The sequence below is a fragment of the Fundulus heteroclitus genome, unplaced genomic scaffold, assembly GCF_011125445.2.
Source record: "Fundulus heteroclitus isolate FHET01 unplaced genomic scaffold, MU-UCD_Fhet_4.1 scaffold_273, whole genome shotgun sequence".
Lineage (NCBI taxonomy): Eukaryota > Metazoa > Chordata > Actinopteri > Cyprinodontiformes > Fundulidae > Fundulus > Fundulus heteroclitus.
This window is the reverse complement of record NW_023396682.1, coordinates 126,138-153,916: the sequence shown is the minus strand read 5'-3', so window position 1 is coordinate 153,916 and position 27,779 is coordinate 126,138. Positions and strand designations below refer to the sequence as shown.

At 44.3% G+C, this 27,779-nt stretch overlaps 1 protein-coding gene across 1 annotated transcript; it reads right to left on the bottom strand.

The window, feature by feature from the left end:
- Window positions 1–258: 258 nt before the first annotated feature.
- Window positions 259–27,199, bottom strand: LOC118559318 (interferon-induced protein 44-like). Its single transcript, XM_036129989.1, has 6 exons — window positions 27,181–27,199; window positions 14,294–14,493; window positions 11,310–11,468; window positions 9,741–9,909; window positions 1,730–1,830; window positions 259–432 (listed from the first exon to the last, which is right to left on the bottom strand). The coding sequence occupies exons 1-6, from the start codon at window positions 27,197–27,199 to the stop codon at window positions 268–270; spliced, it is 813 nt and encodes a 270-aa protein (XP_035985882.1). The 3' UTR covers window positions 259–267.
- Between the last annotated feature and the right edge of the window lie 580 nt (window positions 27,200–27,779).

Sequence of the window (27,779 nt, the reverse complement as noted above, 5' to 3'; positions counted from 1 at the left end):
GCTGACTGATCCTTAGTGTGTTAGAGAAATTAAAATAGCTCTCATGTACAAAAATTTAACTGCTTTATGATGCTTTGTCAGGAGAATGTCATATTTGTTTTGAAACCCTTTATTGCTTTATTTTGGTGTAATCACAACTGTAACATGTAACTTAATTTGCCATACTGCCACCTAATGTGCAAACACTGTAAAACAAGATAAAAAAATACATTTAGCTGTTATTTATAATAACTGCATCCCTCCACCTCAAGAGTTTACTTCAAAATCTTAACAATTTCTCTCGATAAAGTCGTCACCAAAGTCAACCATTTTCTTCAGAGCACTCAGGATCAGAAAGTCAACATAATCGTTCAGGTCGATTTCATCACTGTAGTTTTTCACTGGAAAGACACAGTTTATGGGGATTCCCAATGCCGCACTGAAGTCCTTTATCTGAAAGTTCAAAAACAAACAAAAAAACCTTAATGCTTTTTCCATTACAGTGGTTCCTGGCTCTAGCTCCAAAGCTTATAAAACAGTTTGGTTTTCCAAAGGAAGAGCACGCTCTGAGCCAAATTACTCTGCCCCTACAGCTTTCTCCTTCAGTTAATGCTTGAACCTTTCTCTGTTGTATTACTAGTGCATCCCACACCGATCACTTACAGTGGATGTGACCAAAGTACTTTCAGTTGGCAATAAGACAAGAACCATTCTAAATAAGTCCAAGGCCTGTGATAGTACCATTCTGGTCAGAATAGCTTTGCAATGAATTGAGATTTGGTTTTTGCTAAGGTAAAAAATGTTTTAGCTGGGATTTATTTAATCAGTGCAGTGACGACCCAAACCCATCCTCTGTTCTTCTGCTTGGATCCCGCTCTGAAGCAACCTTGCCTCTGTTCCTCTGCTCTTATCCCACTCCGAAGCAACTCTGCCTCTGTTCCTCTGCTCGGACCTCGCTCCGAAGCTCGCCGTTGGACCATCCCCGGAATCCTTCAGCTGTCAGCCAACCACCGCTTCCCGCAGCCGTGCCGTTCGGACTCCACCCACCCTCCACCTGCAAGTTTCCCTGTTTCCTTAGCCACCTTCCTCCTTAAGATCGGGCACTCCACCTCTGGGAGAACCCACTCAGTCTGCTCTTACTCACTTCCCCAGGCCGGGTCCACCCTGCACGCACGATAGTGCGCCCTACCTGGCCTCCCACAGTCCCGGTGCCTCCCATACTCTAGCTCCGGCCCTGTTGCGCTCATTTCCGCCCTAAACCTGAATAAACATCTTGAAACCGTTCTCCTATCTCCTGTGTGTGCTCTGCATGTAGGTCAAACATCTGAAAACTATGACTTTTTCCAAATATTAAACTAAAAAAAATTCTTGATGTCTTATTCTTAAAGCAATTGCATTACAGTTGATCCTCTGTACTATTTCGATTTCAGATTTTCTAATGGAAGCTTTACTGATTATGTTTCTCTAATTTTGCATACAGCTATAGCATAATAAAGTGATTTTTAGGATTAAGTTTGCCCTGTGAGTCTTTATTGTTTAAATCCCACCAAGAAATTCATCCAACACAGGTTTAGATACATCTCAAATGATTTTGTAAGGAATTGCATTTTGCAGTCTGGTTTATGTGCTACATTAGATGGTGGTTCAATTTGACATTCATGGAATGTTGTCAAGGAACGTAGTCTGAACATTCATGGTGACATTTAGCAGGCATTGTCTGAACTTCTAATGGTGGCAGGGTGAAACTCACCTTTTTTTTTAGGTGTTTACTCTTGTACACATTCTTCAGATCCTTCTCAATTTCACCACAGGCAGCATCAATGTTGGTCACAATGGCCATTTGAGGAATTTCTGCCAAAACATATATTCTCTTAGATTACATAGATTTAGATTTCACATCATATAATTTAAAGTAATACTTCTTAAAGCAGAATTTTTGGTATTGCTTATACTCGTAAACAATACATTCTGCTACAAACAATGTTATGCCCACATATGCCCACAGTGTTATGTTGCAAAATAATGGTAACATAAAAGTTTTGTCAAGATAGTAGGGTCAGGATTAAAGGGTTTATTTACAGGGTTCAGAACAATGTTGCAAGCATTGTAAATCAGGACAACTTGCAACAAATTGGAGTGGTTGTTGGAGGGGGGGGGGGTAAAACTGTGTAATGTAAACCAAATACCAGGGGCCCGTTCTTCGTACGTTGCTAACTCAGTTAGCTGGATTTGACTGTTGACGATTTGGCATGATCTTGGATTGTTTGGTTCTTCGAAACTCATCCTGGACTTGCTGTCATAGCAACATGTGCGCAAGCTTAAGCCTGCTCGCGATCTAATCCTGTAAACAGGATTAGATTGCGGCTTTGTAAGCGGAGGAGATAGGGAAGTCTGCCGTAGCCATGTTTTGTCCATTTTTACCACTGCAACCTGTTGAGGAAGGTGCAAGAATAATTTCAGAGCTTTTTGAATTAATTGCGTATTGCGCAATAGACAGGGTCCTTTAGCGCAGTGCAACAGTGTAATTGTAGAGAGATTTTTCTTGGTGGCTGTTATAAACAGACAAACACATCATTTAACAGTGGCTTTTAAAGATGTGTTAGAGCTATAAATCAAAAATATTTAAGTTATTTGTGTCAGGACTCAGCCAGCAGGGCCGTGCAGCCTGCTGCCGGTTCTGCTGTTTTTCTCCACAGGTGTTCGGGATTAATTGGCGGGCAGAGCACACACACCTGTGGGTCATTGATCAGCACCGGGCAGCACTACAAGAACAGCGCGCAGACAGCGGGAGGATGCCAGAGTGTTACCGTCGTGGTATGCAAGCCAGCTTCGGCCTCTAGCTTAGATCGAGTTTCGTGAAAACTAAGATTCCTACCTTTGTGTCTCCCAGGTTTCCCCTTCGTGTCCAGACGTCATCGTTCGCGCCAACATCCTTCAGACTCCACCAGTTACTCCTCCGACGGTTCCTCCCTCGTGAATTCATCCTGGTACCTCCTGACCAGCCACCATCTCTGGACCCCAGCCACAGCCGAACTACAACTGGTTCCTCCCGCTGATCTGGATCCCTGGATCTCCCGGTGCTGCTTGGACCCGTTCCTGCCTCCACTCCCTGGTCTCCCGGACGCTTGTGGCATCACCACCAGACCATCCCTGAGTCCTCGTCATTTCCTCCCCGGTCTGGTTTCCCCACCTCGTGGTAAGCTTGCGTCCAGCAGCACCTCTCCCGTTGTCCCTCCAACAGGTAACAGATCTTCTCATTCTTCTAGATTGGTCCGGTTTCCCGTCCTCCTGTTTCCCGTCCGAGTTCCGGCCTCCAGCTCAATCTCTCCCCCGCGTACTTGTACTTCAATAAACCTTCTCTGAATCTACCTGTTTCCCGAGTGTATTCTGCATGTGTGCGAAACACCTAAAGCCAAACATGACAGAAGAACACTCTGGCCAAATAGACCCAGCGGATACACTCGGGAGAACCTTAACAGCTCAACAGGAGCAGATTCGGGGTTTAGAATCCTCAATGGTCAGGTTGCGAGACCAGATGCAGGGGTTAGCTGCTCAGATGAGCCAGTTAGCTAATATGGTTAGCGCTAGCCAGCAGCCAGCCGCTTCCGCACCCTCGAATCCCTCCCCCCAGCCTACGTCAGTGGCTCCGCCCACACCAGCTCCCGAAACCTCCTCCCCGTCTCCGGAGAAGTACTGCGGAGAGGCAGGGGATTGCGGTGGATTTTTGTTTCAGTGTTCCCTTGTGTTCAACCAGTCCCCGCACATCTTTGCACATGATCACACCAAGATCTCTTATGTATTACGGCTTTTAACCGGCCGAGCTCTGAGATGGGCAGAATCCCGTTTTCCGGACTGTGATCAATTCGGTTGCACATTTAGCGAATTCATTGCTGAATTCAAGACAGTGTTTGCGGCAGAGTCAGATGAGGCACAGGACTCCCAGCGTTTACTCACTCTACGGCAGCGGGGCAGGCGAATAGCTGATTACGCAATCGAGTTCCGCACAGTGGCAGCAGCGGTCGGTTGGGAAGAGCGGGCGTTAAGATCAGTTTTTTTTCAGTCCTTAGACGAGTCCCTTAAGGATGAATTGGCACGCGTGGAACAGCCAAGCTCCCTGAATGAATACATCGCTTTGGCATTTCGATTAGATAACCGCTTACGAGCGCGAGGTAAGAGCCGCCCCGAGCGGCAGCCAGCTTTCCGACCGGCTCCAATCGAGCGGACCCCAGCTAGACCGATTGTAGCTCCTCCCTCCCCGCCGGAGCCCATGCAGTTGGGCCGTGTCAGACTCACCCCCGAAGAGAGGCAACAGCGCATGAGCTCTCGGCTCTGTATTTATGGTGCTTCTCCCGCTCATTTTATAAGGGACTGCCCCGATCGGCCAAAAGATCAGGTCCGTCGGTTGTAGAGGAGAAACCGGCGGATCAGAATAAGCCCTCTCCTTCATCTCCTCCGCGTCTTTGTTTACCCGCTGTAGTCGTCTCTGGTCGGGACACGTTTAAGTTATCGGCTTTAGTGGATTCTGGCTGTGACTTTAATTTAATTGATCGGTCATTTGTCCTCCAGGCCAAGTTAGAGACAGTTCCTTTAGATTCCCCTCTCCAGGTTTCTGCCCTGGATGGTGGGGCTCTCCCGCGAATAACTCATAAAACACTTCCTCTTGAACTCGTGGTTTCAGGTAATCACCGTGAACACGTCTCCTTTTTAGTTTTTCCTGTTAAACAGGCTCCTGTAGTACTTGGTTTCCCTTGGTTACAGCATCACAATCCCCTAATCAACTGGACCGATCGAAGGGTGGAGACCTGGTCACCCAATTGTCACGCTCACTGTTTACAGTCAGCTGTTCCCTCGTCCCTGACTTCCACTTTGACCAGCACTCAGGTGGACCCGGAGGTTCTAAAGTTAGTTCCCACGCACTACCATGACCTAGGACAGGTTTTTAGTAAGGAGCAGGCCAGTTCTCTCCCTCCGCACCGCCCGTACGACTGTGCGATTGATCTCTTGCCGGGTGCCCCATTACCATCTAGCTGCCTCTATAATATTTCTCAGGCTGAGCGCCAGGCTCTCGAGAAGTATATTAAGGAGTCTTTAGCTGCAGGGCTCATTCGCGCTTCGTCTTCTCCTCTAGGAGCAGGGTTCTTCTTCGTAGGCAAAAAGGATGGCTCCCTTCGGCCTTGCATAGACTATCAGGGTTTAAACGCCATAACAGTCAAAAACAAATACCCCCTTCCGCTCCTTTCATCCGCATTAGAACCCGTGCAGTCAGCCACCATTTTCACTAAGCTGGACCTGCGTAATGCTTACCACTTGGTGCGGATCCGCCGGGGAGACGAGTGGAAGACAGCTTTCAAGACCCCTTTAGGACATTTTGAATACCAAGTCATGCCGTTTGGTTTGTGCAATGCCCCCGCTGTTTTCCAGGCCCTGGTTAATGATGTCCTGCGTGACTTTCTCAACGTCTTCGTGTTCGTCTACCTCGATGATATCCTGATCTACTCCCGTGACCCATCCGAGCACTACAAACATGTCCGTCTCGTCCTCCAACGCCTCCTCGAAAACAAGCTCTTTGTGAAGGCGGAGAAATGTGAGTTCCATAAATCATCCGTTACCTTCCTGGGACTAATCCTGGAAGGGGGGCAGGTGCGGTCAGACCCAGAGAAGATCCGTGCTGTCCTCGACTGGCCCCAGCCGGAGTCCAGAAGAGACCTCCAGCGATTCCTTGGCTTCGCCAATTTTTACAGACGTTTCATTCGAGGTTACAGTCAGATCGCCGCCCCCCTTCACGCTCTCACCTCAGTCAAGACATCCTTCACCTGGACTCCCGAGGCCCACTCAGCATTTGTCGATCTCAAAAACTGGTTTTCCCACGCACCCATTCTCATTTACCCTGATCCCTCGAAACAATTCATTGTTGAAATCAACGCCTCAGACACAGGCGTGGGAGCAGTCCTATCCCAGGTGTCCGGTCGAGACCATAAGCTCCACCGTGCGCCTTCTACTCCAGGCGTCTGTCTCCGGCGGAGCGGAACTATGACGTCGGAGACAGAGAGCTGCTGGCCATCAAGCTCGCCCTGGAGGAGTGGCGTCACTGGTTGGAGGGGTCCGAGCAGCCCGTCCTCATTTGGACAGATCATAAGAATTTGGAATATATACAGACTGCGAGAAGGTTAAACCCCCGCCAGGCCCGGTGGTCCCTCTTTTTCTCACGCTTCAACCTCACCATCTCCTACCGCCCCGGCTCCAAGAACGTGAAACCTGACGCCCTGTCCCGTCTGTACTCCACCTCCGACTCCGAGAACGAACCCGCTCCGATCCTACCTCCCTCCTGCGTGCTTGGTGCTCTCCAGTGGGAGGTACAGGACCTCATCACCCATGCCCTTCCTGCAGACCCAGACCCCGGAACTGGTCCACCTAATCGCTCCTATGTTCCGTCCTCCGTTAGATCTCAAGTCATCCAGTGGGCCCACTCTGAAAAGTTCTCAGCTCATCCCGGAATCCATCGGACACAAACCCTCCTCGCCCGTAGTTTCTGGTGGCCCACCATGTTTCAAGACGTTAAGCAGTTTGTTCTCTCATGTCCTGTTTGTGCCCAAAACAAGCCATCCAATAGACCACCTGCCGGCCTCCTTCAACCCTTACCTGTTCCTGAACGCCCCTGGTCCCATATAGCCTTAGACTTCGTCACCGGACTCCCTTCCTCCCAAGGCATGACCGTCATCCTCACCGTTATCGATCGGTTCTCCAAGGCCTGCCACCTCATCCCACTTCGCAAGCTCCCCTCCGCTCTTCTCACGGCCCAGCTCCTGGTAAGACATGTCTTCGCCTCCATGGGATACCCCGCGAAATCCTGTCTGACCGTGGTCCCCAGTTTATATCTCGGGTATGGAAGGAGTTTGCCGCGGCCCTCGGGGCCCGGTATACCCTGACTTCAGGCTACCATCCCCAGACCAACGGTCAGACAGAGAGAATGAACCAGGAGCTGGAGACCGCCCTTCGTTGCCTCACTTCCAAGAACCCTTCTGAATGGAGTAAGTACCTCCCCTGGGTCGAGTACGCACATAACAGCCACGTCTCCTCAGTTACCGGCCTCTCTCCTTTCGAAGTATCACTTGGTTATCAACTCCCACTGCTCACGGACAGCAACCACCAGATCACCGTTCCCTCCGTTCAGGACCACATCAACCGCTGCAAGCAAGTTTGGACCCAGACCATTCAAGCCCTCCAGGAAACTGCCGAACAGAACCGCTTTGCGGACCAGCGGCGGGTCCCAGCTCCCACGTACCACCCTGGTCAACGTGTCTGGCTGTCAACCCGCGACCTTCCCTCCCGAGCCGCCTCCCGAAATTTGTCTCCCCGATTCACCGGCCCGTACGAAATCGTCTCCGTGATAAGCCCCACCACAGTCCGTCTTCGTCTCCCATCCCACTCCCGTGTGCACCCCACCTTCCATGTTTCTCAGATCAAGCCCGTTACGTCCAGTCCCTTGTGCCCTCCGGCCGAACCCCCTCCACCCACCCAGGATCATCATGGACGCCAGATCCAACGGATCATGGCCTCCCGTCCTCGAGGTAGAGGTTTCCAATACCTCGTGGATTGGGTTGGTCGCGGTCCAGAGGACCGGTCCTGGCTCCCCGGTTCCTCCATCCCGGACCAGTCTCTTGTTGACGCCTTCCTCGCCTCTCGACCCTCCACGTCTTCCTCTGTGTCGCCAGGTGGCAACCCTTGAGGGGGGGGTGGTGTCAGGACTCAGCCAGCAGGGCCGTGCAGCCTGCTGCCGGTTTTGCTGTTTTTCTCCACAGGTGTTCGGGATTAATTGGCGGGCGGAGCACACACACCTGTGGGTCATTGATCAGCACCGGGCAGCACTACAAGAACAGCGCGCAGACAGAGGGAGGATCCAGAGTGTTACCGTCGTGGTATGCAAGCCAGCTTCGGCCTCTAGCTTAGATCGAGTTTCGTGAAAACTAAGATTCCTCCCTTTGTGTCTCCCAGGTTTCCCCTTCGTGTCCAGACGCCATCGTCCGAGCCAACATCCTTCAGACTCCACCAGTTACTCCTCCGACGGTTCCTCCCTCGTGAATTCATCCTGGTACCTCCTGACCAGCCACCACCTCTGGACCCCAGCCACAGCCGAACTACAACTGGTTCCTCCCGCTGATCTGGATCCCTGGATCTCCCGGTGCTGCTCGGACCCGTTCCTGCCTCCACTCCCTGGTCTCCCGGACACCTGTGGCATCACCACCAGACCATCCCTGAGTCCTCGTCATTTCCTCCCCGGTCTGGTTTCCCCACCTCGTGGTAAGCTTGCGTCCAGCAGCACCTCTCCCGTTGTCCCTCCAACAGTTAACAGATCCTCTCACTCTTCTAGATTGGTCCGGTTTCCCGTCCTCCTGTTTCCCGTCCGAGTTCCGGCCTCCAGCACAATCTCTCCCCCGCGTACTTGTACTTCAATAAACCTTCTCTGAATCTACCTGTTTCCCGAGTGTATTCTGCATGTGGGCGAAACACCTAAAGCCAAACATGACAATTTGTATAATGGTTTGCTTTTTATTTTTTATCATATTGAGTAAGGAGATTTGTTAAGGCCATTTCATTGTGCAGTTTAGTTTTACTTTAAAAGGCTTGCTTCCTCATTGAGCCGTATAGTTTTTCGTATTAGAAAAAACTATGGATGGATTATCTAGACATGGAGCAATACAGTTTTTGACTGTGAAACTGTGTATGATTTGGAAAAGGGAAAACTTCATTTTTTACAGATAAAGAATTGTTTGTTAAAAATCCCAGTTTGCACGTGTCCTTTACTTCCAGTGTCTAAGGAATGACACTGTCTAAGGAATGTCTAAGGAAAGGATAATAAAGGCTACCATTTTGTAGAATATTATTGTATTTCACTTTTACTTGTCCCCATGTTCTAGTGTGTCCCGTGGAGGCTCTGACATAAAAGAACAAAGTAAATATGAAATTATTAAAAAGCAAAAATACATACTGTAGAAAGTAATACAAACATCTACCATGGACATCACTTATGCATGTAATTTGTCTGCTACTTTTTGCCAGCCCTCTCTCCTGGTTTTAGCAGTGGTGTTACCTGTCGTTTTAATTAATGACTCAAATTCGGCATAACTTTCCATTAAAAGCCGTGTTCTGCTTGGGAGAAAAACTGCGTGCGTTCTTTGGCCATGCTGAACAGCCAATAGCAGCGTTGCTGATCATTGTTTCTACTATGGATACATTTTCCCTTTTAAAGCAACGCATGAACATGCAGTTTTCTCAGATAACTCAATCCTGCAATACTAATCATAAACAACAGGTGTGTTCGAAGAACCCAATTAGCTGGATCATGATTAGCCGGATGAAGTCATCTTGGATCTCGGATGTTTTAAGCAACGTACGAAGAACGTGGCCCAGGTTTAAAAGAAAACAATCTGCAAAAAAAGAAGTAGTGTGCATAGTTCATGGCAGCCCCATCAAGTGAGTCTTCCTCAGATCGACATTTTGGGTCGATGTGATTGGTCCAGTGTCTCAAGGCCTGTCTAATGGGTAATATGCAAGAGTGAGGTGGGCCCACGCTCTGAACAGCCAATACCAAAGGTGAGCTGACACATTTCTATTTGCATGATGAAAACTCTACCACTGCATCAAGGGTTCAAGGGTCATAACACTGAGGCAGCAATTCACATTTAATATTTGCACTTCATCCACAGATTTGTCTTTAAAAACTCGTAACTCAGAATTCATAATCATTCATAGACTGCTCTTACTCAGGTCACTGGCAGTTTTTCTGACGCTTCTCATCTTTTCCAGAATTGATGAGTTAATCTGTGGAGCATTGGCAGACATCACACAGACCAGAACATGAACTTTGTCATCAGCAGAGGGGTTCAGGTTGTAGCCTGGATCCATTCTAGTTAGCTGAGCAAAGGGGTTGAACTGGAAAACATAGACAGTAAAATTATACAGAATGTTTGAAATGTTTTCTTTCCACAAACACAACTGGTTATCAGTTCAAGAATTGCTGCTCTACACATCCTTTGTGGATTGAATAGTCTGTTAACTCAAATCTGCTAAGAAGTGATCTTCATGTATACATATCTGGTATACCTATACCAGATTTAGACTTCAGCTCTGGATAGTTTTATTAAAACTGAACAGCTTTGAAAAGGATCACAGTGCACCCCACCATAGAGTATAGGTTTCCAATCAGAAGCTGAAGGTATGTCAGCATACCAGCAAGAAGAAGAAGAATTCCCTTGTTTGCACATGTGCAGTGCACAAGGTTGGGGGGAAATCGGCTAGTAGATGCTTGTAACTCTGCTTCAACAGCAGGATGCGCTCACAATTACTCACGAGGTCCGACTGAATTTCAGACATTTTTGATTTTCATCCAACCATTTGTTTCCTGATCGGGAGGTGGTTTGTGACAGGCTAATTGCCCTTTGTTACCCCCTGTATACTAAACGACGCAGGACGCACGATCCTGCTGAATCTTGGCCCAATCCAAAAAATTTGCACATGACTGAAGAATTGGCCCAAAAAGGGCAAAGACTTGTACAGTGTATGCCCGGCTTAAGTGTCTGAGTGGGAAGAAAGCACTGAGTACTGATGGCATCTTCCCCCTCTGCTTAAAAATGTAAAAAAGACCAACGTAATCCTATCTTGCCCAACAAATTCAACATGTCTCTAGAACTATGTGAAGTTTCCATTTGTTTAAAATGCTCCACCATCATCCCTGTATCAAAGAAACGGACCGTAAACAATTAGAAACAATTAGTGATGAAGCTTGTTCCAGTAAAACTAAAGAAGTCAAGGATTTGTTTAGCTTGTTCTTTTTACAATTAAACAAAATACATTACTATAGCTGTAGCTTTTGAAAAGGTAGATAAAATAACGTTTAGATCAGAAATCTTAAGGATTTACACAGTTTATTTCTTGATATTTTTTAGAAACAATGAAGTACTGTGATTTTTTTTAATATTCCTTCTGTGTGTTTTTTAATTGCTGAATAGAAAAATTAAGCTTTGAATGTTAGTGATGATGCTGGTTTCAGTGAAACTAAAGAAGTCTTGTCAAGGACTTAGCTTGTTCCTTTATTAATGAAAGTTTTTTTTCCTATGTAATGTTTACTTCTGCAATGTTTTTCTGATCATGTGCAGCACTTTGAATGCTCTTGTTACCAAAAAGTGCTATTTAAATAAACATGCCTTGCCTAGTGCTGAAACGATAAAAGGCTTCAGAAAAATTATCATACAAGTTTTTTAACTTTCAAAAATCCGTAGCTTTATATACAAACAACAGTCCCCTGACTAGCCCCCACACAGTGAGGAGTGTACCTTGTGGTTCTCCTTCACATGACCCTCCAAAGCTAGTTTGAGGTCATCAGGATGAACTCCACTTTCGTTCCCATCTTCCAGGCCCATGATGTCGTTAAAGACCACAGGGTAAAATGTCGCTGGTTGTCCTCGTCCCTTCCTGAATTTATGAGTTTCATACTGAGAAACAGAGAGAAAGACATGCAGATTTATGGATCGATATATACATAATAATTTGTCACAACACAAACTGCATTTTGTTGCTTAATTTAAATGAAAAATAAAATAACATTTAACATTTCATTTTCAAAAGCTATCCCAGCAAAAAGTCACCAAAATTCCTTTCAAAATGTCCAATCTGAAATTAAAATTTGGTAGTAGAACTGCTTTTTTCATTTCAAAGCATTTTTTTGACTTATGAATTAAATTGCTAATAAAGCATTCAAACTGCTTATTGTTCAGCAGAATGACATCAGTGCCAAGCCTTCTTTTACTGCCCCAGACCACTCAGTCTGGGGCTTTTCAAACAAGAAGAGGTTTGAAGGCGCAGTGCTGCACGACGCTTCTTGGGTGGTGGGTCATTTGTTTTGTTTTCCACAATATTTGTCCCGTGCTAAGTGCTAACATTAGTCCTGCTTGTTAGGAGAAAAAGAGCAGCAAGGAAAAAGAGGCTGTTGGTTTACAAAGCCCACAGCTCCAGGGAGCCGCTGGGGAATTTCAGTCTTGTCAGTCTAACTTCTGCTCTTCCCGGATGCACGACTACAACTGGTTTCAAACATAAGGTTTGTTTAGTTTCTATAAGCTATTAGCGTTACTGCCACATTCATATGGAATATTAATATTGATTTAAAGGTGTTGTGTACATTAGCTGATTTTAACGACCGATCTCTTTCTTCAACTTGAAGAGAAATTGTCACTCCTTATTCTATATGTGTGCAGAGTTTGCTGTTAAATGAACGCCAGTGCTCGAATCATCCCTTTCAACTATTGTCCTGATATCAGGTCCAGAGCTGATATTTGCTAAACAATACCTAACAGACAGTGTTATTTATTAAGTATTAAATAACTTTAAACAGTGTGTAATTGCACACCATAGCAGAAACCCTCAGATCATGCTACTAAGGTAAGAACCACCCCAGACCACCAGGATGACCAAACAGTTGCTCCCTGTTTTCCTGGAGCTCCTGGACAAGGTAGCGGTCTCCTGGAAGGATTACCTGTTCAGTGGAAAAACTTAAGCTTAAGCTCTGGACTTCTTTTCACTCTTTCTTTATTTATATGTGAGGTGCAGCTAGCTTATTAACTGACATCCCTTCATTTTATTATCAGAGGAATTCAACATTGTTGGGGGGTGTCTTTCTTTGCAGTCTGAATTTTATGACACCGCTGCTGAACTGTCTGCAGCGGAAAATGTTTCTGTCTCCAAAGTAGTTCCCCTCATAAAAAATGTTGCAGCAAATGTTGGCGTAAAGTCAACCTTCTACAGGAGGACATGACAAAGGCAGCACCAACACATTAGAAGTTGGAGACAACCTCATCAGGCAACTATGGGAAAAGCTTCAGATTTTGCAGACTATGAGCATCCTATCTCTAGCGTCCCTCCTTGACTCTGGATTCAAAGTCATATTCACTGTAAATAGTTGCACTTATTTCATTGAACTTTCTTAATAAAAATGCTAAAAAACAAAAAACAAACCTGGTGTTAAAAATAATCTATCAAAGCCAAAAACTCTTGAAAAAGGCCTATTTCTGAATAAAATCCCCTGTTTTACAGATCATTGTCCAAGTTGCACAAGCATTCAGTGCCCCCTTCTAAGGTCTACAAGCACTTTAATTGGTCTGTTTAAGCCCATGCCTTTTCATTAAAGTGTCAGAAAAACATACAGAGCCAGCAATATAATACTACACATAAACAAAATATACACACGACATGTAAAAAATAGATGTAAAGATGTGATAATCAAAAGACACATTAATGGGCCTCATCCCACTATCACTAACACTCATTTTCTCAATTTACTGCTGTTGGTGGCGCTTTATGGGATACCTTGTTGACCCAAGTCCACAGAAGGATGTAGCAGTGCAAAAAACTGACTTCCTTTAATGTTTCACAACCACACAAGTACAGATCCGCGGCGGCCTGGGGCAGCACAAGAAGAGTTGGACCTGACGTCACACTCCTGCACCGCTTGAAATTTCGAATTCAAATTGATTTATGTTACACTTTGTGTGGGGGCAGTGTATCAAAATGAAAAAACAATTTTCTCTTAGTTTTCTCTTTAGTTATGTCACAAAATGAGCAGTCTTAAAGAATAAAATGAAAAAACAATTTGTATAATCTATTACCAATTTAATTTATTAGTCAAAAAATGCACCTTTTCTGCTAATACATTTTAATTTTCAAATTGAACATTTTAAAATAAAGTTTTGGTCACCTTCTGCAGGGACATGTTTTGAAAATTAAATGCTAAATGTTATTCCATTTATCTTTTAAGTTAAGTAACAAAAGGAGCAGTCTTGGAGAATAAATTGCTGTTTGGATGATTTGGTTGTAATTTTATTTATGAATTTATGAGTCAAACAATGCAGCTATGAGTGAAATTAAGCATTACTGCTAATGAATTTTAATTTTCATATTTGACTCTTTAAAATTTATTTTACTGTGACATCTTATGAGTTACATTTTATTTAATTAGTCATATTAATTGATTTACAAATTGTGCAGTCTTGGAGAAGAAAATAAAAATGCAGTTTGAATGTGCATCATTGAATGAATGATACACAGGTTAGTTTGGATGATTTCTTCTTAATTTTATTTATGAGTCAAAAAACACAGCTGCATTTTGAAAACTGAAAAGTATCTGTATTTATGCATTTTAATTAGAATATTAGGACACTTTACTTCTATGTGACATGGTTCAATGATATTTAAAACTTTTTATTCCCTCTTCTTGTTAAAGTCACGCAGTTTTGGGACCTGAACAGAAACACCTTAGTTTTCTTACCTGAGTGGTAAAGCTTCTGTCGGATGTGGTTGCACTAGCCAAAGCAGGAATTGTAATTCGTTGTCGAAGGACATTGCTGACAGAGTTAATGAAACTGGACTTTCCAGCTCCAACAGGTCCATACAGCAGGACTCGAAGGTACCTGATGCCCTCTTTTACAGGTTTGTACTCCTGCACATACTGAAGATCCCTTTGTTTATCTCTGAGAACATAAGGTACATCAGTTATTTGGATCTGTTTTATCAGAAACTATCGCATGACACAAACATAAACAATTTTAATAGAAAAGGAACTAAAAAGAAAAAATGCCATCAGCAACTCTGTATTTTGCTATTTAATCCAAACAACTCTTGATTTTTACCAATGAAGAGGAGGTTTAATTGAATTGTCACAACAATAATATCACTCAAAAAATTAAATTTTCAATCAGCCACCTCAGCTATTTTCATATCAGCTCAGAACACAGGCTTAAGATACCTAAATTCTGATCTAGTAGTAACTAAACAAATGACCAAGAGATATCTGAGCAAAGTCTGTAATCTCAACTGGTTGAAATAGCAATAGTTAATATCAAAATACAACTGAAAGGGAACATACTAATTTTAGCAATTTCCTCCAGTAAATGGAGGATCAGGGTGGAAAAGAAAAACTATGGGAGGAAGATGGAGGAGCAGCTGGCGCTAAACAATGTCAGGAATGTGTGGAGAGGTCTCAAGAACATCTCCGGCATTGGGGGGAGGACCAGCGGGGCTGCAGACGGTGACACCAAGTTAGCAGATGAGTTAAACAGGTTCTTCGCCTGGTTTGACTCCACTCACATTGGCCACCTCCCTGCCCTCAACTCTCCACACACCTCCAACCCCCAGCCTTCCAGAGACCTACCCTTCCCGCCACTCCACTGCCACTCTCGCCAAGGCCCCCCAGGAGACCGTCCTGTCTCCATTTCTTTTCACCCTCTACACCTCGGACTTCATTTACAACATAGACAGCTGCCACCTTCAGAAGTTCTCCGATCACATAGCCATTGTGGGCTGTGCGTCAGAGGGGAACGAGCTGGAGTACCGGTCGGTCAACATGACCTTTGTGGACTGGTGTGAGAAGAACCACCTGTGTTTAAACACCGCAAGACCAATGAGATGGTGATCGACTTCAGGAGAAGACCCCCCCTCACTCTCCCGTGAACATCCAAGGGCAGGACGTAGAAACTGTAAAAAAAACTATAGAAGACACCTCCTGTCAAATTTTAATTAATTGAGTTGATGGATTATTTATCCCCCCTCCCTCCCCCAGCCCCACCCACATTGAATTATTATTATTATTATTATTATTATTATTATTATTATTATTATTATTAATAATACTTTTATTATCATGATTATTTAATTATGTCTATTTAATTAATTTTTATACACATTCAATTATTTAATTAATTTTATACACATTCAATTATTTAATTCATTTAATACACATTCAATCTTGACAGTCAGCTGCAAAGCCTTGTGTGTGTGTGTGTGTGCCTCAGTGGCGGCTGGCCCATAGGGGGCGCTCGGGCGCCGCCCTCCCTAGATGTGGAGGGGAAAAGTCAAAATATATATAGATTTTAAAAGTATTATTAATGTCAGTTTTTACTTAATAGTACATGGCTACATGTAATAAGAATTATTAAAACACTTCTACTAATTGACTCTACCAATTGACTCTCATTTAACAGTGCATTTTCACCAACAGAATGTATCATTTCTCTTCTTCTACACTTTTGGGGCTGTCACTCAAGGAGCCCCACAAGTGTAGCGAAATAACCAATCGTATACTGTTGCTAGGGAAAATTTATAAATATTTGGCCAATCAGCATCACCAAAATGAATGGCTTTGGGGCTACTGGAATCATAGCCCCTGCTACACAGTGATAGGTGTATAGACCAGTTCACGTGTGACGTCACGAGCTACATAGTAGGCAAAAAACAGTACTGTTTTCGCTTACCACCGTGACAAAACGGGTGAATTAGAGCGTACTTTTAGTTTATTTTTGGAATCTAAACAATGCCTACGACTTGTTGTGCTCCCGGTTGCACACAGAGGCATTCCAAATCGTCGGATATACGTTTCTTTCATTTACCAAAGGACAAAGAAAGACGAAAGAAATGGATAATTTTAATGAAAAGGATGCTGGTAGACTATCCCAATCAACTGTGGGAGCCATCATACCACGACAGAATTTGCAGTCTACACTTCATCTCCAGTAAATACAACTTAATTTTGCACTAGTCACTGTTCTACTTAAATAGTTATACAAATTAAAGAAATTAGTATATATATTTAAGTCAAGACGTAAACGTTCGTTTCGTAATAATATATGTACATGTACAAGGGAGTTTCTTCCCTTGCGCCCCGGCTTTTCCGTCGCGCCCCGGCGAGTTTCTCCCTTGCGCCCCGGCGGTTCCCTCACGCCCTGGCGAACTACTCCCTTGCGCCCCGGCGGTTCCCTCACGCCCTGGCAATCTCTTCCCTTGCGCCCGGCGTATCCCTCACGCCCCGGCGAGTTTCTTCCCTTGCGCCCCGGCGTTTCCCTCACGCCCTGGCGATCTTTCCCTAGCGCACCGGCATTTCCCTCACGCCCCGGCGAGTTTCTCCCTTGCGCCCCGGCGGTTCCCTCACGCCCTGGCGAACTTCTCCCTTGCGCCCCGGCGGTTCCCTCACGCCCCGGCGATCTCGTTCCTTGGGCCCCAGCGCTTCCCTCACGCTTTGGCGTTGTCTCCCTTTGGCGTTGTGTACGCCCGTTCCTTCCCTTTGGCGTTGTGTGCGCCCGTTCCTTCCCTTTGGCGTTGTGTACGCCCGTTCCTTCCCTGTGGCGTTGTGTACGCCCGTTCCTTCCCTTTGGCGTTGTGTACGCCCGTTCCTTCCATTTGGCGTTGTGTGCGCCCGTTCCTTCCCTTTGGCGTTGTGTGCGCCCGTTCCTTCCCTTTGGCGTTGTGTACGCCCGTTCCTTCCCTTTGGCGTTGTGTACACCCGTTCCTTCCCTTTGGCGTTGTGTGCGCCCGTTCCTTCCCTTTGGCATTGTGTACGCCCGTTCCTTCCCTTTGGCGCTGTCGTGCGCCTGTTCCTTTCCTTTTGGCGCTGTCGTGTGCCCGTTCCTTCCCTTTGGAGCTGTCGTTGGCCCGTTCCTTCCCTTTTGGCGCTGTCGTGCGCCCGTTCCGTCCCTTTTGGTGTTGTGTACGCCCGTCCCTTCCCTTTGGCGTTGTGTACGCCCGTTCCTTCCCTTTGGCGTTGTGTACGCCCGTTCCTTGCCTTTGGCATTGTGTACGCCCGTTCCTTGCCTTTGGCGCTGTGTTGCGCCCGTTCCTTCCCTTTGGCGCTGTGTTGCGCCCGTTCCTTCCCCTTGGCGCTGTGTTGCGCCTGTTCCTTCCCCCGGCGCTGTCAAGCGCTCGCTCTTTCCCCCGGCGCTGTCAAGCGCTCGTGCCTTTCCCTGATGTGCCGCGCCCTGGTTGTGCTCTGGCACGTCAGTGTTCTCTAGTTCCTTGGTTCCCCAGTGTTCTCTAGCTCCTTGGTTCCTTAGTGTTCTCTAGCTCCTTGGTTCCCTAGTGTTCTCTAGCTCCTTGGTTCCCCAGTGTTCTCTAGCTCTTTGGTTCCCCAGTGCTCTCTAGCTCCTTGGTTCCCTAGTGTTCTCTAGCTCCTTGGTTCCCTAGTGTTCTCTAGCTCCTTGGTTCCCTAGTGTTCTCTAGCTCCTTGGTTCCCTAGTGTTCTCTAGCTTCTTGGTTCCCTAGTGTTCTCTAGCTCCTTGGTTCCCCAGTGTTCTCTAGCTCTTTGGTTCCCCAGTGTTCTCTAGCTCTTTGGTTCCCCCGTGCTCTCTAGCTCCTTGGTTCCCCCGTGTTCTCTAGCTCCTTGGTTCCCCCGTGTTCTCTGGCCCCTTTTGGTTTCCCGTGTTCTCTGGCCCCTTTTGGTTCCCCGTGTTCTCTGTCCCCTTTAGTTCCCCGTGTTCTCTGGCCCCTCTGGTTCCCCGTGTTCTCTAGTCCCTTGGTTTTCTGCTCTCAAGCCCTGCAACTCTGTTCCACGCTCTCAAGTCCTGCAACTCAGTTCTACGCTCCCAAGTTCGGCACCCATCTCCACGTTCCCAAGTCCTACACTCAGCTCCACGCTCTCAAGTTCTGCAACAGTTACACGCTCATCGGTCCCGCAGCTGCTTCACGGTCTCAACTCCTCCGCTCCAGAGTCTCCTCCCGGTCAGTCTCCCCGCGCTCCTCCTGTCAGCCAGCTTCCGCACCCTTCACCTCCGTCCATAAAGACTCTGGTTCCTCTCGTCATTTACCCATCATTCTGTACAATAAAACTCACTTCAAGAACAAGCTCTGTGTGTGCGTGCTGTGTCCGGGTTCATCCAAAGACAAATCACGACATAAACTGCAACTGAATATATTAGCCCATCAGATGTTCCCATCAGAGAAAACTTTCTTTATGGAGAGTTTTCAAGACACCACCAGAGAACCTCACGGCTATTTAATCGTCTATCTGACTCCGACTTGCCCAGATCGTTTCAGACTGAGACTGAGAACAGGAATGCTCCCTGGTCAGTGGCCAGGCAGCGTAACCCAATACCTGAAAACAATGATGGTGAGGCAGACTCTGGCTCTGATTATATTGCTACTACACCCTCCCCTGCTGAATTGGACGAAACTGAGAACGAAGTTCTACAAGCCCTGCTTACAAAAACGCAAAATACATATTGAAAAGGTTATCCGAAAGTGGTGGCAGTTGGACCTCCAAGGGCGAATTTGTTTATAGGGATTGTGTGATGGGAGGCTCACATTTGGTCGATTTGCTGAAAAACCTGCTGCCGTTTAAGAGGAAAATACAGACCTAGGAACCTGTTGGATGAAACCATTTCATGGCCGCCCTGAAGGAGCTAAACATCCCTGTGTCGTCAGTCAGCAATCCGCAAGCTAGGGAGCAATACAGACGCTTGACGGAAACGGGTGTATTGGAAGGGGAGAAGAACGGAGATAAACCTTTCGCGAAACGAAAAGGGAAGTTTGCGTTGTCCCTTAAATTCTCGGGATTAGAGTTTGAGCCAGGAGCAAGAGTCAAGAACCCTGTATGGTTGAAATTTTCACCTTAGAAATCTGTGAAATGAAAGCTTGAGAAAAACAATTTATAATAAACATACTTTTATTGTTTCAAATTATTCATGTGTACAGTGTTTTTTTTCTTCTAGACCGGTTACAGTTTGTAACAATCATTAAAAATTTGTAAACAACACGTTCCATGATTAAACGAGCATGAGGCCCGCTTTTTGATACATCGCTGAAATTTTTTCACCAAATCAAATACCATGACATCATTTTTATAAACATTGTCGTCGTAGGTAGCCAATATTTCATGCATTGATAGCCTGCAGGCTTTATGACAAAGATAATAAACACAATGATGACGCACATGACGGATAGTGTCTTGAAGTTGACAATTATGGTACAATATTTTCGACAATCTGTCTTTCAAAAATGATACTATGCTTGAGGGAAATCCGTAAGAGTCAAAAAAGGAGGCTTGATCATTCTCTTCCAAAGTAAGAGCTAACCAGTGTTTTCCAGGCATGTGTGAAGGATGAGTGTTGACGATAAAATAGGTGGGGCCTTTGTACGTGCGTTTGAGTCGCAGGAGCTGATCACATGCCCAAAAATAGGTCCACAAAATAGGTCCCCCAGCAGGTGATGCATCAGACTCTGCAGCTCGTGGTTATTAATGTTATTCGTTAATAAAAATCCACCAAGACCTGCCTTTTTGAGTCGATTTCCAAAATTGATTCGTAACATGCGTACACAATCAGGGTGGTCGTGTGAGGCAACGGAACTCTGAAGCTCATTTCCAGTCTCAAATATCCGTTACACACCGGTGACGGGGAGTCTGCGTCCTCACTCGGATTGGTATTAAAGACAAACAGGGAATAGCTGTTGTTAAATTCCTCACGAGCGATGCTTAAAGGAAGGTCTTTTAACACTAGAAGTCCCAGAGAATTTCAGTTTTTCTTGCAAGCCCCCCTCCCCACTTCAGTATTGGAGTAACATTGATTTCACCCAAGGAAAAGCACAACATATAAAGCTACAATTGTCCCATTTAGCAGTTTCCACAAACCTAAGGTGAGTCCTTCCTGCATTTGTGACAGGTATACTTTGTGCAGTGCATACAACGCTCAGTGCTGTGGTTCCTGTTGCAGAGATTGCGCACCTGGCACTGTTTTGTTTTACCATGAGAATGTGTCTTCATCTCACGATGCTGTCTCATCTTTTCTTCTTGTATTGCCTTTTCCTGCATAAACCTGTAATGAAGTTCATCAAATTGTCCATAGTTACAGTCATATCCTGGTCCATAAATGGCTCTATCAGTTTCACAACAACGTTCTCAGACAGCCTTTCTCCTGTGGAGCGGGAGGGATCTTTTCACAAATAGGGGATAGCATTACACATGTATTTTGTGTCCAGATCCACTGCAATCCAAATTCCAAATTTATCAGGCTTGGATGCAAGGTATTGCAGAAAGGGACAACGAACCTTTAATGGGAATAACTGCTCATCAACAGTAATAACTTGCCCTGGACTGTAGGACACACACAGTTCTGTACAAACCGTTGCCAGATGTTTGAAATAGCAGCAAATTTGTCCGTTTTCACACGTTCCAAAGAGTGTTTTTGTTGTCGAAGCACAGATATTTCATTATCAGGGGTGGATTTACCACTAGGCAACACTAGGCAGTTGCCTAGGGCCTCCAAGTTCCTGGGGGCCCTGATTATCCAGCCAGGCTTTGATAATGATGTTGCTCCACCAGACTGAGAGAGTCCAGCATCATCCACTCTGCTGGTAAGAAGTCAACACAGTGTACTTCCTGAAGATGACCCAGCTTTGGCCAATCAGCTGTCTGACCGTCCACGCGGCTCAATAGTACTAAGAGGACCGCTCCAGGTGAAGAACAGGAACTTGCCAAGAAATGGAGAAGGGCGCAGATTTACTACGCTGTTGTCTGCTGGGCCCCATGCAGCACGGAGCGGGACAGAAATAGACCAAACAAGCTGGTGAGGAGGGCCACTTATGTAGTGGGCTGCACTCTGGGGGAAGTGGCCAAGAGGAGGGGGCTTTCCATATTTAAATCCTTCATGGATAACACCTTTCACCCCCTGCACCAGACTGTAGACCAGCTGAGCAGCTCCTTTAGTGACAGACTTATACACCCCGTGTGTAAAAAGGAGCGCTACCGCAGGTCATTCATCCCTGCTGCCATCTGATTTTACAATGCCACTGCATTATCACCTGGTGTAATAACACTGCAATAACTGTGCAATAACTGCTGTGCAATAACTATTTAATACCCTGTGCAAAAACCTGTGCAATAATCCGGTAAAATAAGAGACTTTACCTATTTCAGTTATTCCACTTATTTTACAATTTTTTTATTTAACAAACCAGAAACCACACTGTTGTCTTTTACCTGTTTCCACTTTAATGTATGACCTTAAATCCATATGTGTATAAGTCACCATAAATCTGTCATGGTTTAGTTTGATTCGGCTTGTGTTTAACATTAGTTTTCAGTTTTTTCTCCTTGCTTGGGTTTTAGTTACTGTGAATGCAGTAGGCATTCACAGTTCTTGAGATCCTGTTTCTCTTTATTCTTTATTATTAATATTACTGTGAATGCAGTAGGCATTCACAGTTCTTGATTTGTTCGGGAGTAGTGAATGTAGGCCCACATATGGCTACATTATATTCAAGTTTGAAATTCTACTTCTGCTTTGTTAAACGATTCAGTGTTTAGAATGAGTTAGGAAATGTTTGGTGCCATTCCCTCAGTTTTTTCTTCTTCTAATCATTCAGCTATTGTTCTTTCGTGTTCAAATTCTTCAACTCTTTCAAATTCTTCAACTTTTTCAACTTCTTCAATGCTTTTCAGCTGTTTTTTTATTCTTCAAAGATCTTCTGCATCTTTTGCTCAATCATTCAGCTATCTGCATTCACAGTGCATTTTCGCAGGAAATGCAATTTTTTCTAGTTACTGTGAATGCAGTAGGCATTCACAGTTCTTGAGATCCTGTTTCTCTTTATTCTATATTTACTGTGAATGCCTACTGCATTCACAGTTCTTAAGATCCTGTTTCTCTTTATTACTGTGAATGCAGTACGCATTCACAGTTCTTGAGATCCTGTTTCTCTTTACTCTTTCTTCTTCTTCTTCTTCTTAGTGTTTATTCTTCCTAATGCGTTTTACTGTTTAAAGTTTGGTTCGCTTCTCCTCCTACAGTTTTTGTCCGATTTCAACCATTCAACTTTTAAACTATTCAGCTTCTTCTGGAATCGATGGCTATATCTTTTTGTACTTTTTAAAATATTCAGCTTTTTTCTGCAAATTTTCAGCTTTTTTTTCTCCCATAGGAAATTAATGTAATTCACTAAAATTCCGCTCATTTCAGCTGCTTTTTGACAGCTTACTGCTTCAGCCTACTTTCACCTAGAAAGGCCATTCAACTTTTAAAATGTAGTGATATCTTTCAGCTATTATGGTATATTTCAGCTTTTCATATCTTTTACCATTTTCATATAGTACCTCCTTAAAAGAATTTTGGCTTTTCAAGAAATTCAGCAAATAACATGCGTTGCTATGGTCGTCAAGGAGGCAGTTATAGAGTGCACACTGTAGAAATTCAACAAATTCTTCTTCTCCGAACAACTTCTTCTCACTCGCTCAACTTTAAACCTATCCATATAAATTATACATCAAAACGTAGGAATTTTTGTCTGGATTCAGGAAATGTAGCCCTCATTGGTGTAGCATTTATAGATTTTTCGCAAATCACCTCAGAGCGACACAAACCTGAAACCTCCCCCATTCATTTCCTATGGAGCCGTTTTGAAAAAAGACGTCTGAAAATCCAAAGCATCACACATTTTCACATCGTCGCTACTCCTAAACCGTTTTATGTACAGGCATGAGACTTTCACACACGAATGTCCCAACCCTTCAGGCTCTCACAAAAAAGGAATTTTGTGGATAACTGTTACGGTTTTTCCGCAGGAACAATTTGTTCGGGAGTAGCGAATGTGCAAAATCCTGAAAATGCTTTGGAGCTGCATTTTTCCACATGATACACTTTTTTACATCGTCGCTGTGCCTACAACAATTTTTGTACAAACATAAAAATGAGCAACATAGTCCTCAAAAGCCTGCTGATACTCAAAGTGAAAAAAAGTATTTTGATATCTCTTATACTTTTTCAGCTAGACTGATTTGTTCGGGACCGTTTTTAGAGGATTTTTGAAAGTCCTTAAAAATCCCCTTTATATCATAATTTTTTACGCCTTTATTAAAATATTTCCAGCAAAAACCAATAGCAAGTCTTCTTCCCCTATCCGTTAAGAAATAAACGCAGAAAAAATTACGTCTCTACCATTTACGGATCAGGAGATATGAAATGTTGTGCGAGGAAATGTTCTCCATTATAATCCTATTGGACATAGTCTGAGCAAAGTGTCTGCACTTGAGTAGATGGCCCAGCTGCAGGTGTGTGAGTGAGTTTCCATGACGACGGAACTCTGCTGACCAGAGGGAGAGGCTCCATTGGGATAGACTGGCAACTTTCGACACCCACTGCAGTGGCTGTGATGAATGTAGGAATCTGAAATTCGCGCAGTCACTTCCTCTTAACATTTTAAAATTTTCAAGTGATTATGAGGCATGTGTGACTTTTCTGTCCCTTTTTGGATTTCACATGCTTTCCTATTGGGCCTTTGCTTCCAACAGGACCTGGCATGATGCCCAGAGACGACCCAATTGGCCAATACAGCACCACCCACCTGTGGGAAATGGCGCTACACACCATTTTGGTCAAATGTTGAGTTCTGGGCCCAGATGTGGTGAGGCTGAGTTGCTAAAGGAGGCCGATCTGACCCATGAACTTTGGTCACGTTTGGTGACATTAAGTATTGGCACCCCTTTTTGAGGCACTTCCCAGTACAAGATTTGGACCAAACTGACAGAGTACAATCACCCGGTGATACTGAACACAACCTTGTTAGCGGCTAACAGTTAGCATGTTGCTAACCGGAAGTAGCCCTAGGAAGGTCCTACAAACTTCTGCTTTACATAGTGTGTACCTCGTTTATACAGAATGCTCCACAATAAATTTGGGCCTCATCGCATAAAGCATCTCCAAGTTAGGAGGTGTCAAACATCCAATGCTTTTCAATGGGGGCGAAACCCCTTATACTCCTAGAAATGCAGGCCCACATATGGCTACAGTATATTCAAGTTTGAAATTCTACTTCTGCTTTGTTAAACGATTCAATGTTTAGAATGAGTTAGGAAATGTTTGGTGCCATTCCCTCAGTTTTTTCTTCTTCTAATCATCCAGCTATTGTTCTTCTTTAATGTTCAATTTCTTCAACTCTTTCAAATTCTTCAACTTTTTCAAATTCTTCACCTTTTTCAACTTCTTCAATGCTTTTCAGCTATTTTTTCTCTTCTTCAAAGATCTTCTGCACCTTTTGCTCAATCATTCAGTTTACTGCATTCACAGTGCATTTTCGCAGGAAATGCAAATTTTTCTAGTTCTTTCTTCTTCTTCTTCTTAGTGTTTATTCTTCCTAATGCGTTTTTACTGTTTAAAGTTTGATTCGCTTCTCCTCCTACAATTTTTCTCCGATTTCAACCATTCAACTTTTAAACTATTCAGCTTCTTCTGGAATGGATGGCTATGTCTTTTTGTACTTTTAACTCTTCAAATTTTTAAAATATTCAGCCTTTTCTGCAAATTTTCAGCTTTTTTTCTCCCATAGGAAATTAATGTAATTCACTAAAATTCCGCTCATTTCAGCTGCGTTTTGACAGCTTACTGCTTCAGCCTACTTTCAGCTAGAAACACCATTCAACTTTTAAAATGTAATGATATCTTTCAGCTATTATGGTATATTTCAGCTTTTACCATTTTCATATAGTACCTCCTTAAAATAATTTTGTCTTTTCAAGAAATTCAGCAAATAACATGCGTTGCTATGGTTGTCAAGGAGGCAGTTATAGAGTGCGCACTCTAGAAATTCAACAAATTCTTCTTCTCCGAACAACTTCTTCTCACTCGCTCAGTTTTCAACCTATCCACATAAATTATACATCAAAACGTAGGAATTTTTGCCTGGATTCAGGAAATGTAACCCTGATTGGTGTAGCATTTATAGATTTTTCGCAAATCACCTCAGAGCGACACAAACCCGAAACCTCCCCCATTCTTTTCCTATGGAGCGGTTTTGAAAAATGACGTCTGAAAATCCAAAACATCACACGTTTTTGCATCGTCGCTACTCCTAAACCGTTTGATGTATAGGCATGAGTCTTTCACACATGAATGTCCCAACCCTTCTGGCACTCACAAAAAAGGAATTTTGTGGATAACTGTTACGGTTTTTCCGGAGGAACAATTTGTTCGGGAGTAGCGAATGTGCAAAATCCTGAAAATGCTTTAGAGCTGCATTTTTCCACATGATCCACTTTTTTACATCGTCGCTGTGCCTACACCGATTTTTGTACAAACATAAAAATGAGCAACATAGTCCTCAAAAGCCTGCTGATACTCACAGTGAAATAATTATTTTGATATCTCTTGTACTTTTTTAGCTAGAGTGATTTGTTCGGGACCGTTTATAGAGGATTTTTGAAATTCCTTAAAAATCCCCTTTATATCATAATTTTTTATGCCTTTATTAAAATATTTCCTGCAAAAACCGATAGCAAGTCTTCTTCCCCTATCCGTTAAGAAATAAACGCAGAAAAAATTACGTCTCTACCATTTACGGATCAGGATATATGGAGCGTTGTGCGAGGCAAAGTTCTCCATTATAACCCAATGGGACTTATTATGAGCAAAGTGTCTGCACTTGAGTAGACTTGCCTGCTGCAGGTGTGTGAGTGAGTTTCCATGACGACGGAACTCTGAGGGCCAGAGGGAGAAGCTCCATTGGGATACAATGGCAACTTTCGACGCCCGCTGCAGCGGCTGTGATTAATGTAGGAATCTGAAATGAGGCTTAGTTGCTAAAGCAAGCCGATCTGACCCATGAACTTTGGTGACATTAAGTATTGGCACCCCTTTTTGAGGCACTTCCCAGTACAGGATTTGGACCAAACTGACAGAGTACAATCACCCGGTGATACTGAACACAACCATGTTAGCGGCTAACGGTTAGCATGTTGCTAATCGGAAGTAGCTCTAGGAAGCTCGGACAAACTTCTGCTTTACAGAGTCTGTACCTCCTTTATACAGAATGCTCCACAATAAGTTTGGGGCTCGTCACGTAAAGCATCTCCAAGCTATGAGGTGTCAAACATCCAATGCTTTTCAATGGGGGCGAAACCCCTTATACTCCCTAGAAATGCAGGCCCACATATGGCTACAGTATATTCAAGTTTAAAATTCTACTTCTGCTTTGTTAAACGATTCAGTGTTTAGAATGAGTTAGGAAATGTTTGGTGCCTTTCCCTCAGTTTTTTCTTCTTCTAATCATTCAGCTATTGTTCTTTCATGTTCAAATTTTTCAACTCTTTCAAATTCTTCAACTTTTTCAACTTCTTCAACTTTTTCAACTTCTTCAATGCTTTTCAGATATTTTTTCTCTTCTTCAAAGATCTTCTGGATCTTTTGCTCAATCATTCAGCTATCTGCATTCACAGTGCATTTTCGCAGGAAATGCAATTTTTTCTAGTTATAATTTGACTTTATTTATGGTTAGTTTTCTGTTCCTCTTCTCACTCAGCCTTCACCTCACTCCGCTTGCAGTCAGTCACACCTGTGGGTAGTTAATCTATCAGTCAGACTCATTTCACCTGTCAGCTTCCTTATTTAAGTCTCCCTCTTTTCTCACTTCCCTGCCGGTCCGTCATCATTCCACACTCTCTCCATGCCAGTCTCCCTGTGTCCCTTTGGAACCCTGCCTCTTCTGTTTCTCGTTTAAGGTTAGTCCTGCTACCTGCTTCTGAGAAGCTGGGGTCACTGCTACCTGTCTCTGAGGAGCTGTGGACACTACTACCTGCCTCTGTGAAGCTGTGGACACTGCTGCATGCCTCTGTGAAGCTGTGGACACTGCTGCCTGCCTCTGTGAAGTTGTGGACACTGCTGCCTGTCTCTAGCTCCATGTATTCTCGCTCCGGGCCGTCAGCTCCTGCCATCACCTACACCCCTGTTCCTGTGCAGTCCTGCCTCCCCAATCACATCATCCACCACCCATCATTACTTCAATAAAACTCTTAATTTTAGTCCCGTATGTTGTAGTTCTGGGTCCAACCGTAAACAAATCGTGACAAAATCTCTCTTTTTTTCCTGATCCACTGTATATATCTTTACTGCACAGTATATACTCCATGCACCTTTTCCTCCTTTGTGCACCTTCTGTTGATTATAAGAGCTGATGTGACATGTGAATTTCACCATTGTGAGATCAATAAAGTTTTATCTTATGTTATC